At 48.7% G+C, this 13360-nt stretch overlaps 1 protein-coding gene across 1 annotated transcript in view; it reads left to right on the top strand.

Annotated features, from left to right (window-relative positions):
- The window catches only part of LOC106632133 (TOG array regulator of axonemal microtubules protein 2-like), a gene marked incomplete at its 5' end in the record, with an annotated part of 24051 nt that overhangs the window by 2237 nt on the left and 8454 nt on the right, over positions 1-13360 (top strand). Inside the window, 10 exons of the mRNA XM_031065662.1 lie at positions 444-485; positions 2453-2671; positions 4379-4467; positions 5407-5558; positions 6638-6819; positions 7815-7947; positions 9564-9669; positions 10406-10641; positions 12136-12288; positions 13224-13245. Coding sequence (XP_030921522.1) covers positions 444-485; positions 2453-2671; positions 4379-4467; positions 5407-5558; positions 6638-6819; positions 7815-7947; positions 9564-9669; positions 10406-10641; positions 12136-12288; positions 13224-13245 — 1334 coding nt within the window. The remainder of the gene's footprint in view (positions 1-443; positions 486-2452; positions 2672-4378; positions 4468-5406; positions 5559-6637; positions 6820-7814; positions 7948-9563; positions 9670-10405; positions 10642-12135; positions 12289-13223; positions 13246-13360) is intronic.

The raw sequence follows: 13360 nt of genomic DNA, 5'->3' as shown, positions 1-13360 counted from the left end.
TGTGTTGTTCACATCACTCTTCTCATCTCCTGTGGTCATTTTGCACAGTCAGCTGTCCCATGTATTTAGGCAAACTTCTGTGTATTCACCATTTTGCCCATCCATGGTGATCCAGCACAATGTCAAACCCAACAGCAATGCCCCAAGAGCAGAGGAGGTGATGGGGAAGAGGAGGCAGGGCTTCAGAGCACATCAAGACAGGTCCTCTGCTGGATTTGGCTATTATTTCAGCCAGAGCTTGGCCAGTTCTGTGTGACTCCAGCACCAGAAGGCTTAAGGACAATTACTCAGTTTTGCATCCTCTTGAGTTTATGTGTTGCATTTGGTCCTTCACCACAGTGACCATGCTAAGAAGGTTTGCCTTCTTTCATAATATGCCTATTCCCTCCCTTCTCTTTCTACTTCCTCATATGTTCTTTTCTCCTCCATTTCCTTCAGGCCAGGATCCAGCAGTAGAAGCCAAGAGAAGTCCTCAGAACATGCAGGTAGGTACAGGGCATGTCTGTCCTAAAATGGCCATTGGAATCTTGACTCAGATGTGACATTTGGAAAGCTCGGTTAAAACCCATCTTTTAAAAATTTTCTTTAAATTCATTTCGGTTCCTTGATGGGCACAGTGGACTCTCCTAGAGCCCAGTCCCTGGGAGTGTTCTCTGGTGGAGCAATGAAAATTCCTCCAGTGTGAAGTGTTGAGTGCAGGAGCTGGTGTGGTACCTTTGGGTTCCTGGAAATGCTGTGCAGGAAAAGGAAACATTCCTCTCCATCTTGCATTTGCCTTTTATCTCCCTGTAGCCTTTCTAGTGTCAAAATTAGTAGAGAAAAGGAAGGCATTTAGCAGGGAATGAGAAATGTTCCCACTCCTTCCTACTACTTTTGAAGGAGAAAACCTTTCCTCTGGGTTGTTTCTGAGTTGAGCCCTCTGAGATGTGAAGGAGACTCATGGACATTGCCTGGTTTTGCACAGGGAGGAATAGGGAAACTGCCTTTTATAAAAAGTCCATTTGACTTTTCCAATTAAGGGGAAGCAATCTTCCAAATGGACGCAGCCTAGGCAGGGTGTGAGTTTGTCATCCTCTGACAGCACAAGCCCAAAGCCACCTATGGCAGGTTCATAGTGACAAATCTCTTCCCTGGCTGTCTCTGCCTGTGTCAGTGTTGCAGGCTGAGGCTGGAGCACGAGATGCCTTGTGCCTTGTGCCTGTCCCTGCCTTGCCTGATCCCTGACAAGTGGAATTGTGCCAGACAAAATGCTGTGTCTGGTGCATCTGGGTCAGGCAATGCTTTCGAGTTGAAAGCCTCATTGACGCTGTTGTTGTTCCTTTGGCATCTGTGGGTGTGTAATGATAGGAGAGATGAGACTTGAAGAAATAATTCTGCTGATGCAGAAAAAGGGATCAGATCCCCTGGTTCCTTGGCTTAGGGTTAGTTCTGCCAAATCCTGATCATGTCCCCCTTGGATTGACTCCTTCATTGCTGGTATGCCTCTGGAATGCTTAATGCAGCTAGGGAGAAGTATTACTCAGTATGTAAGGTGACATTTTTTCTGGATTAATTCTGGACTAGGAATGACTTATGTTATTAATCCTTTCCTGTCTTACATTTGTTACTCACCCGAGCATTTTTCAGGGTGAATGAATCCATTTTTAGACAGGTCATCCTCTCATTGTGCTTGGCTGCCACATGATTTTACCCTCTGTGAAGCCATGTAAAGAATTAGTTTTCCTAGTTCTAACAGCTCTGGTGAGGAGAATTTCAGAATGAGCAGCCATCAGCTATTTTCATTAAGGATATTTTGAATTGTCAGTATTAGCCAAGATCAGAACTGTTTTGAGATAGGTTGTGTTTGTGTTGGGTTTGGGTGCCTCTTCTGAAAAGAAAGCAGAGGATAAACCCCTGGAACTAGTAGAGCAAAAGTGGAACTTTGGGATGAGCACTTTGTTCCTTACAAATACAGGCTCGCAGAATACTGGGCACATCTAATGCAGAAAGCAAAGCTACTTTTGCATCTAACACGCGGTGCCATTGTTTGTGTCCCAGAACTTCCTTTGTTGTAAAGAGTAATATAAAAAATCCCCAAAACTGCAAAACCCAACCTAGAATTGATTGGGAAATACAGAAACAAAGGCCTTGAAAACCACTTTTGAAAACAATTACTTCCTTGACAGTGTTAGATTCTAGAGAGCACTGTGAATTTTGAAGTTTGGAAAGAAAGTGATCCTGTAGTACTGGGGAGGCAGCGGGCACCACATGAAGTAGTAGAGCTCTTCTCTCTTGGCTTGCCAGCTCCATATTTTTCAGAGAAATTAAAGGGATGCTCATTTCATGAAAAATAAAACACCAAGCAATCTTTTCAGTAACTAAAATACACTTTGAATTTCTCGCCCATTAGATGGGCTGATTATAAAGACATGAGTTCAGTTAACTCACTTCCTCTCTGGTACCTGGTCGATAGCTTCTTCTGAATCTACAACAGAAACCCAGAGGAAGAAGGAAAAGAGCTCTCAGTGGAGAGGACCTGGGATGCCTCTGTTCCCGAGGGAACTCACAGACCCATTGGGCTTGGAGACTCATGTGCCGGACCCCGGCCTTGGGAACGGAGGTCTGGGCTCCTGGCCCGCTCAGGAGACCTTGGCCCAGGAGCCCCAGGAGCATGAATCAGCCTCACACAGAGGTAAGGTGGGAGCTGGGCCACTCTCTGGTGGGAGGAAGGGTCTTGTGGCAGCCCAGAGAGGCTGTGCACATTGCCAGGGAACAGTTGTGGCCTGCAAGGAGCTGTGCTGCTGCCAGAGCCCCTGGAGCTATAGGGCTGCTGAGCTGTGGGGCAGGGAGAGGAGCAGGAGGGTGCATGTGCAGTTGAACCATTCCTGGAGAGCACAGGGCTCTGGGCTCCCTGCTGTCCCAGGGCAGCCCAGAGGCCAGGCTGTTCCTGTGGTAGCTCTGAAGAAGTGGGGCAGGGTTTTCCCTCTGGCCTGCTTCACGTGTCTGCCAGCAGGGGCATGTTTCCCTGAGTAGCTGTTTAGAAGTTTCCAAGGAATCTGTCCCATGCAATATGGAAATATGGAGCTTCAGATGCTTTAGGTTGCATCGCCGCCTGTTACATTTTGTGTGTCCATTTTGCTGGCCTGACTGACAGCAGTGGTCCCAAGGAGGTTACCTTGGGATCTGTAGTTTCCCTGCCATCTTCCCAGATGCTCTTACCTTCCATGCCTTGCCTTCCATCCAGAATTGCCTTCCTTCCTCAAAGCCAGCATCTTACTATCCTTTATTATTAAGCTGGCCATTCTGCAGGGGCAAAAAGTCCGCATGTACAACGTTGTTATTATTCTACTCTGCTGCCTGATTTTATCCTCTGTCAAGCTGTGGTATAGAATGACTAGTTCTCAGAATTTTAACAGCTCTCTTGGAGAGTATTGCAAAATGAGCTCCATTGTTCTACTTGTGTTAAGAAAATCAACCTCTAGTCAGGCTGGCCCAAAAGTGGTCCAATCTCATACAGTTTAGAAGGAAAATCCTTGGGGAAATTGAATTATCTAGTGTCACGAACACAATTTACATTTGGGTATCACTCCTGCAACCCTAGGCTTTTCTTTGAATGTCCTCTAAAATATTCCAACAAAGAGAAGACAATGTTGATCTAAATGCATACAAGTATTAGAACCTGGGGCTTCTTTCAGGAACCGGAAAGATGATGTTTACTAAAATCAGCATGAATAAGGGTTTTCTACTGCATTGCCACTTAATTTATCCTCTGTGAAGCTGTTGTATAGAATTGCAACTAGAAAATCAGCCTTTAGTCAGCCTGGCCGGAAAGTGGCCTAATCTCATACAGCTGAGAATGAAAATCCTTGGCGAAAATGAAATATCTAGTGTCAAGAACACAGTTCACATTTGGGTAACACTCCTGCACTCCTGCCATGCTCAGATTTTCTTTGAATGTCCTCTAAAATATTCCAACAAAGAGAAGAAAATGTTGATGTAAATGCATCCAGGTATCAGAACCTGGGAGTTCTTTTATGCACCAGAAAGAAGATGTTTACTAAAATCAGCATGAATAAAGGCAGATAAGAATCTCTGTCAAGAGTAATCTTCATCTCTGCCCTTCTCTGTCAGACACAGAGGCTCTCCAGCATGCAGGGGTTGGGGCCTTTATCATGCAGCAGGTTTCAGTCTGCTGGCCAAGAGAGCCATGTCATGTCTGCTGCCAGTAGCCCATCCCTTGGGAGAGGGTCTAGGCACCGTGCCTTGCTGCTCTCAATGCCAATCTCTGTGTCCTGAGAGCTCTGCACTCTGGAACCTGTCTTGCCTGTTGCCCAGCATTGTGTTTTTGGGGCCTTGAAGTCTGCCTGAGCTTTACAGGAACCTTTGCTTTCATTCCCAGGCCTCCTACTGAGCCAGGCCAAGGAGACAGATCATCCCACCACTCCTGGTCTTACGAGGGACAAAGAGCTGAGGGACGCCTTTGGGAAGGTAAGGGATAAGGACAGGGATGTGCAGACTTCCTTTCCTGTGGCTGGTTAGGGCTTGGCCCAAAATGTCACCGAAACTCATCATCTTCCACTCTTGGGGGGTGGGGATTGGGAATATATTGAACAGCTACAGAACCATTGCTTGACTATTTCCAGTGGTGCCAAGGTCACTGGCTTGGAGATGGTGCTAAGGTCATGCCAGAAGCATTCTTTATGTGCAAAGGCTGTTTTAGAGAAGTTCTGAATGGCAGAGCAAGCTACACATCAGTGAACATGGGCAAAGTGCATCCTTGGGAGCAGAGAAGCAAAGATTCTGATGTTGGGTGTAAGCAAGGCTGCAAAACCAAATGGGAGAGGTTGATTTTTCCTGGTTACCTTTGTAGCTGTATCTCACAGCCCTCTCATTCTCAAGTTTTCTGCTCATTGCCATCAGTGGTTCTGCAACTTGTTTTCACATGACTCCTCCTTTTGGTAGTCCTCCTTTTGGTCTGCTGGTCTCAGAGACCAACTCCTTGAAAGCTGAGTCCTTCAGAAGCAAGGAAGTGAGAAACAGTTGCAATTGTGGGTCATGAGTGTTAAGCAATGCTTGCTGGGTATTGCGCATGGTTTTCATTCTCCTGCCATGGCCTGTAGGAACTGAACTGCCTGCTCACTGTCATGTGAGCTCCTCATCTGTCTTGGAGCTCTCCTATGCTTCAAGCAGGGCTTCCTGACATAGGTTGCAGTTGCAGCAGTGGAAGGTTGTGGCACTACAGTGTTCCACCTCACTGTGTGTAATTGCCAAGGTGAAGACTGGAGACATTCCTCTGAAACTACTGGAATGTATATGGAGCTGCATTGAAGCCTATGGCACTCTGTGGACTCTGTGCTCCTGATGAGATGTTGTGTATGGTTTGTGTGTCTCTACTTACAGTCTGTGCTGTATTTCCACTGCACCTAGGTCTGTGCTACATTGTGCAAGCTGGCTCAAAAGAACTTAGAGTGGAAGAAAATGGAACTTTTGGAAAAAGTGATGAAGAGGAGACAAAATAAAACATCCTTGCAGCTTCCTCCTAAGGCAGTTGAGTCCCAAGATGCAGCTGAAGCAAGTAAGTGGTGGCTACACTTGTGGTGGTCCTTTTTGACCACTTGCTTGCCCTTTGCACAGTGTTGCAATCAGACTGGGGGGCTGCTCTGCTTGCATCTGAGTGGAAGCTTGCATTAGGATTTAATTCTGTTTCCAAAGAAAAATACAGAGGCATGAAGTGTCTTGCCCATGGCCTCACTGAGTCAGTAACACAACAGCAGCTTCCCACCTTCACCTCTAAATTCTTTCGAAGTAGAAAACTCCATCTTGCAAAGTACACTGGGGCCTCAGACTCTCTCCTGGAGAGCAGCCTCCAGGGAAGGTGAGTCCAAAAGAATGCTTTTCAACCAGGCTGCAACCTGGTGGAAACAAAATTCAATTCCTTCTGATGAAAACACCAGAGATCCTTCTCCTGCCACTCCCTGCTGAGGAGCTGGCGCTGTAGAGCTGTGCTGAAGCCCCAGGCAGGGCTTCTGTTGTAGCCCCGGGAGCAAGCAGTGTTCCCGACTGAATCCCGGCTGAGGGGCTCTGCCTGCAGGGCTGTGAGTGCTGCCCGAGGGTGGCAGCAGGGCCCTTAGGAAGCAGCACTCAGCCCGAGGGCATCACGCAGGGCTCTCTGCACTTTCTGTGGGAACTTCCCCTGCCTGCCTCTGGAACAGAACAAAAGCAAAGCAATACTGGCTTCTTCTTGTTTCTTAGGGGAAGTATCACTGCAGTTTGCTTTTAAGCTAGAAGAGGGTAGATTTAGATTAGATATCAGGGAGAAAATTTTTTTAAATGAATGGAATGAAAAGCTGTCAGGATTTGCCCAGAGAAGCTGTAGTTGGTCTATCCTTAAAGGTGTTCGAGACCAGTTTACATGGGGCTCTGAGGAACCTGATCTAGATGAAGATGTCTCTGCTCACAGGGGTTGGACTAGATGGTGCTTAAAGGTGCCTTCCACCCAAAACTCTCTGGGTTTCTGTGATTCTGTGATCCCTGTCCCATGTTAGTGTGCCATTGTTATACTTGAAGTTCTTTGAGATAACAAAGAGATTTTGCCCAGCTCCAGCAACTTTTCTGGCCCTTTCCATTGTCACCCAGTCCAGCACTCTCCACTTACAAGCTCCTCTTTGGTCCCTGCAGCCTTTAGCCTACCACCTATCAATGGCACAGCCCCTAGTGTGCAGAGAAAACACCCTGGTAGTGCCACAAAGAAAATGGTCGTGAGAAAGCAGGACACTGTGCCCTTACTGCCCAGTACACCCACCCTCCATGGGGATGGCAGCTTCCCACGCAGCTCCTCAGGTAAGCCTGCTCCATGGCAGCTTTTCCCACTCGGGTTTTGCCCTGCACAAGGAGCACACACTGCCTCCTGCCTCAGCCAGCACTGCTGGGATCTTGGCTCCATGGTCTGTCCTGAGAGTGAACAGCAAATCTACTTTTGAGTTACTAGTTGATAGGCTAGAATATTTGAAGTCAATGGAAACAGAGGCACTGTCAGGTGTGAAGGGTCAGGTATGGCTGTTCCCTGGTCGTTGCTCCTTGGGGATTGAGCAGGGCCCAGCAGGGCTGGGTTGTTCAGGCTTGGCTTGGTGCTATCACGGGGCAGCTGTGGGTCTTTCTTCAGGGAGTTGCAGAGTGCCCCTGTCCTCAGGGCTGGGAGAAATGAGGGTGCTCAGGTAAGCCTGCTCCATGGCAGCTTTTCCCACTCGGGTTTTTCCCTGCACAAGGAGCACAAACTGCCTCCTGCCTCAGCCAGCACTGCTGGGATCTTGGCTCCATAGTCTGTCCTGAGAGTGAACAGCAAATCTACTTTTGAGTTACTCCAGCTTGGAAGTACTGGAGCAGCTGGTTCTTAGAGATCCATTGGAAAGCTGAGCTGAATAAAGTAGTGGTAAAGGCCTGAGCTCTGGCTTTTGCCCATCCTGAGAGTCCAAACTACACCCTGGTGCCAGGAGGCAGCTGGGACTGCAGGGCTGAGCTGCAGGGCAGTCTGCCAGGCTGTGCTCCCTGTGCTCCTACGGGAAGCACCACGGTCAGTTGTTCACTCACCATCTGGGCACCTGTGGCACTTGGGAGCTGGCGCTGCGGGGGCAATTGTCAGCTTCAGCCTGGAGCTGGGCCCAGCTGGGGGAGGCTGGGAGCAGGCAAGGAGCCCCAGGAGCCAGAGAGCAGGGAAGCCTCTGAGGCAGGGCCAGTTTGCACCACACGGAGCCCTGGCTGGGAGATGGGGCTGAGGCCGCTCCGGGGCGGGGCCTTGCCCGGGGCTGCAGCGCCCATGGCCGACCCTCTCCTCACAGTGACCCCGCAGATGGCCGCTGGTGCCAAGCGCCGAGAGGAGCCGCTCCGTGGGTGTGGGCAGAAGGACAGAGCCTCTGCAGACCCACAGCAGTCCTTGCAGGAGGCGCTCTCCTTGCTGGGCAGCGATGACTGGTAAGAAAGGCCCCGTTCCCTCTGTGTCCCTCTGAGCGTTCAGGTCGGTCAGAAGCGTGTCTTGCTCGTGCCTCGGAGCCCCGAGAGCCCAGAGGGCCAAAGGGCACTGGTGAAAGCCCTGCAGAGCAGGGAGAGCATAAAGATTGGAGAGCAGCCTTTTCTTGGCCTTGCTCTGCAGCAGTGCTGCAGCTGCAGCAGGTCCGTGCTGTTTCCTGGCTTTGCCTGCTGCTCCATGGAGCTGCAGAGGAAATGTGGAGGGAAGAGAGAAAGCTGTGGGATGAGATGATTTGCTGGCTGAAGGCAGAAGCAGGATGGCAGCAGTTTTGAGTGTAGAGATTTGGGTGCCTTGGGCCACTGGCCCAGTGGCGCTGAGTAAGATTCTTCTCTGCTCCCACTGCTGACAGCAAAGGCAGGGACTCCTGCATGTGAGTCCCAGAAGCATCTCCAGGGAGTTCCTCTTTCTGAGAAATGGACTGAGTTGTGCTTTCAAGTCCATCAGCATGTCGTGAAGGGCTCATGGCGGGAGAGAAGGAAAAATAAATAAAATCCTCTAGGAATCTTGCAGTTTTGGAAGTCAACTCGAATTCAACTTTTCCTTCTCACTGCTTCGTATGGGCCTGAGATATTTTGTCAATACTCACAAAGGGTCCCAAAATTCTACACAGACAGAAGGAGGCCCAGAGGTGATAACCCTACAAATGCTAGGTGATAGTGGCTGTCTTTTTGATGTCTGGGTTAGCATCCACTCACTAATGGATGCTTCATTTTCACAGGCACAAGCATGAACAATTGGCCACAATGCATCGCCTTTGCTTTGCCCTTTCTCTTGGGCTTTCTCTTCCCCATTTCTCTTTGGTGCCCTATGAGGTGCAGAGAGCTTCTGCAGGTGTGGGGGGTCCTGATGACACTCAGGGTGCCCGTGGGATCAGTCACCAGCCCCGTGCTGCAGCCCTGATGCCTCACATACCTTCCTCTGGATGAGGGCCTGCACAAAGCAAGTGCTGAGAGATGGAGTTGTTTGCACCTTTTAAATAACACGCTGCTGTTGTGGGGGTTGTTCTAGGTAGGAGTGTTGTGGGAAAAGCCAGAGTTTTAACAGTTCTTGCCCAGGGGTGGAATCTTAATTTTCTGGGACTGCTGCTTTTTTGGGAAATGTGTGAGGTGGAGTGGAGTGGGTGACACACAGGCCTAGATTGTAGAGTGGGAACTCAGCTCCAGAGTGGCAGTGCAGACTGTCAGTGCTGAACTGCCTGCTGGGGCTGACAAAGGAAAATGTCTCAGTAACAGCCCAATGGGACTGTGTCTCAGGGACAGGTACAGTGAGGTGACAAGGAACAGCAGCATGGCCCGGCCTCACAGCTTCTGGGAACTTAATAGCAGAGATTTTCAGAAAGGCCACAAATGAAGACTCTGAAAGCCTTCTCTTTGCCTCTTGGATTTGTGTATGCTTTTGACAGCCACAGCATCCTGTCACAATGTGTTCCATGATTTCATTAAGTGCTCCTTGAAAAGCACCTCCCATGGTTTGACTGAGCTGCTAGCCTGGTCATTTCAGAGGGTGCTGCCTAGTTCTTGGGTAGAGAGGAATATCAATCATTTTGTTACTTGCCTTTCAGGGAACTGAAGAAGAAGGGACTCTTGAACATCACACGCCTGATTGAGTCCCATGCAGAAGTCCTGCTTTGTCAACTTCGTGAGATTTGCTTGGCAGTTACCAGCGAGGTGAGAACATTGTTCTGAATTGTTCCTCATACTTCATACACGGCTTGTAGAGTAGATATGTGCTTGTTCATCTCCATGTGTGCTCAGGGACTGAATTAATTTCTGGTTTTAGACCTTCTACTTCTAATGTCTGTGAGCTATCTGTAGGATCTGTGTGTACGTGCAGCTGTATTTACTGGCATGTTGGGTATCGGGCACTTGTCTTTGAGCGTGGCCCATTATAAGGCAGGGCAGAAACTGAGACACTAATGATGTTATATGCCAGAGTCCTAATCTCTGCCCAAGCTGTAATTCAACACTGCAAATGAGTCTGTAGACCTGAGCCTGTGTTGTCTGTTTCCTGTCTGAGTGCTTCAGCTACAGGTGTTGCTTTTTTGAACAGGAGGACCTGACTGTTTATTTTTATGACTAGTGCCTTTATGGTTTGAAAGCATCCCTTGCTTTAATTTGCTTCTTTGTTTTTCAAATCAAAGGGCCTAAAAGCAGTTGACATTATAGAAGGGTTAAGTAGAACACTTTAGTGAAACATATTTTGTATGCCTGCAGTAAGCAGGTGTGAGGTCAGAAATTGGTGCCAAAGTAAGTGCTTTTCTGTGCTTGGGCTCTTCTGCTCTTCCTGTGCTTTTATGTTCCTCTATACACAGCAGGACATGCTGTGATTTCCTGGGAGTTTTGCCTAAGGAAACTGGTTTTCTGTTCAAGGTGATTCTTATGTTTCCCCTCATGACTTCCCCAGGTGACCAACCTCTGGTCCAAGGTGTTCTGCTCAGCAATCGTCACTCTGGGAGAGCTCTTTGCAATCTTGAAGAAGGACATGGACTCTGAGGCTGATGAGGTTGCTGCGGTCCTTCTCCACATGGTGTGGAACACCCCAGAGTTTATTCAGAAGGCAGCCTGTCAGAGCCTGGGGATGATGGTAGAGAATGTGACTCCTGCACGAGCAATGACTGCTCTCATGGACAAGGGAGTCAAGTAGGTTCTTCTTCTTTTAGTGCTATTCTTCGCCTTCCAGTGTGCAGGTGGGGGAAGGGATCCGAGAGAGAGAATGGGAATGGTGGGAGGGAAGGTCCTGTGTCCTGTATCTTCTGTGGACTCAGGGACTCGATTCTCCATCAACCTCATTTCTTTCCTCTTGTCACCTATTTCTGACCTCGGCAGCCCATTGGGTCACAGAATCACAGAACTGTAGAATATGGGGAATTGGAAGCAGCCCTTCAGGATCATCAGTTCCAGTTCCTGCCTTGCACAGAACAGCCCAAAGGTCACCCTGTAGCCTGAGATTGTTGTCCAAATGCTTCTTCAACTCTGTCAGGCTTGGTGCTGTGACCACTGCCCTGGGGAGCCTGTTGCAGGGCCCAAGCACCCTCTGGGCGGAAAACCTTTTCCTGATATCCAAACTAAAGCTCCTCTGACTCAGCTTCCTGCTGCTTCCTGGAGTTCTCACAGTCTGTCAGAGTTTCCTAGACATGGTGAACAGTGGGGAAGTGCAAGTACCTGCAAAGGCTAAGGATAGAGCCTTGTGCTTTTGTGGGAAGAGGGACGATTGCAATTGCAGCTGTGAGCGCTCTTTGATATTTCACAGCACTAACCACAGAGGCCCTGGGGAAAACCACGTATCCTCATGATGCCATTAACCTGGGAAATAAGGAGGGTCCTTGCTGGGGTGTGGAGCATATGGGGGAGAATATGTTTGGTGTGGCACAGCCTGCACAGCAGGTGCAGCCAGAAGGAGCCTTAGAGCTCTACTTTCTATTCAAAATAATGTTTCATGTTAGCCTTGAGATGATGAATCACTTCACAGACACCTTCACAGGCAGAGTGCCATGGGACAGCTGAAGCCAATGCTGCCCTAAGTGTTGGTGCTGGGCCTGATAGTTCCCAAGAGACAAGTCTCTAGAACAGGACAACCAGGCTAAACTGACTGCCACCCTTTCCTCAGCGTTGGAACAGGGTGAAACACTCAGATGTACCCCTTGCCAAGCTTTACAAAAGAAACAAGCTGCATTGCTGGATATTCCGCAACTTCACGCCCCACAGTGTGTTTTCCCTGCATTTGTTTTATTCCAGAGGTCGGCAGATGTGGGGAGAAATGGGTGGAAAGAGTCTCATCCTGATGCAGCTCTGTGTAGTGGGTGCCCTCTGATGGGTCAGCATGAATTTTCCTTAATTTCTAAATAATTCATATGTGATCTATTACTTTAATCTTTCTCCGAGTAAATTTTGGGAAAGAAATGGAGTAGCAGATAGTGCAGAGAGACTGAATTCCTCCCTCTTCCATGCAGGCAGTCCTTCTGTACAATGCTAACTTTGTGTTTATCTGAGGACAGAACCTTCTGCAGGTGTCTGAAGCTGCAGGGAGAGCCCAGGCTCCTTCCCCCAGCAAGGACAGGGAGCAGGCTCTGGCCAAGGCCTGTGCTGCTGCTGCTCCTTGTCCCTGTGCCCCAGGGTTTGCTCTCTCCTTCCCAGGAGCCGCTACGTCCAGGTGCGGAAGTGTGCGGCCGAACTGCTCCTGTCCTTGATGGAGAAAATGGGAGTCACCAAGCTCGCAGGCACCCCCAGGGCTGAGAGGCTGGCACATGTGGCAGGGACACTGGCTCAGGACTGTCACAAGGACACAAGGTAATGATCTCCCTTTCACCTCCAAAACCAGGAAAACCATTTTGTGTTTGGATTTAAAGGTAAAACCAAAAAAGAGTGTAAACTCAAGAGAATAATAAGTGACCTCACTGTGTGGATGAGGGTCATAGAATCATGGAATATGCTGAGTTGGAAGGGACCCATGCGGGTCATCCAGTCCAGCTCCTGGCCATGTGCAGGACAGCCCAAGAGTCACTCCATGTGCCTGAGAGCATTGTCCAAAACTTCTTGAGGCTCTGCCAGGCTTGGTGCTGTGACCGCTGCTCTGGGTTGCCTGGGGAAATGACTGTACTGGGTAACCTGAGGTTGGCCAGCAAGAAGGAGCATTGCCAACTTCCTGTGATCAAAAGAGATCAGTTTAGCCAGTCCAACAGTTTTGATTGCACAAGACAAAGCCAAAGTGTTGGCTAATGTCATCACTGAAGGATCCCACACATCTATTTCACATTAACTTAAGACTTCCCTAGAAATATTTCAGAGGTCTTTAGGCAACATATACAGTCTTTCTAAACCATTTCTGCAGATTTCTAGAATGCTGTTTTCTGTGGCTCAGTGACATCCAAATTTCTTCTTGAAGAAAACTGTGGTTTCCTAGCAGCAAAATCACCCTAAACCCTCAAAATCCCCTTACTTGATGATGAAATTCCCATTAATAGCTGCCAAGAACACCAGAGCAACTAGCTGTCCCTGTGCATACATATAGTATAGAATAATCAAAAGCAAGAAGGGGGAGTTTTGTCCTGGCTTCCCTGGCAGTTAAAGAAAGGTAAATTACTGTGCAATGGCAGCAGGACACTGCTAACAGGCTCTGACAACAAAGCAGATGAGGTTTGATCCCACAGAAGCACACCCTAATTTTCAGAGAGAAATGGTATTTTTCTCTTGCTCCACGTTCTCCTCCTGCCCCTTGTGTTCAGCTACAGCACTGTGCAGTGTCAAGTGAGGTAAATCTCCCTCTTTGCTGAGTAGGTAATGGCTTCTCATGCAAGGATTGCACCTGATGAGTTTAAGGCATCAGCCTCTTCTGTTAACACTCTTCCTTTGTTCACTTTTC

This window comes from Geospiza fortis, unplaced genomic scaffold (genome assembly GCF_000277835.1).
Source record: "Geospiza fortis unplaced genomic scaffold, GeoFor_1.0 scaffold749, whole genome shotgun sequence".
NCBI lineage: Eukaryota > Metazoa > Chordata > Aves > Passeriformes > Thraupidae > Geospiza > Geospiza fortis.
Note: the sequence above shows the minus strand (reverse complement) of the source record. Positions and strands in the feature narration are given on the sequence as shown.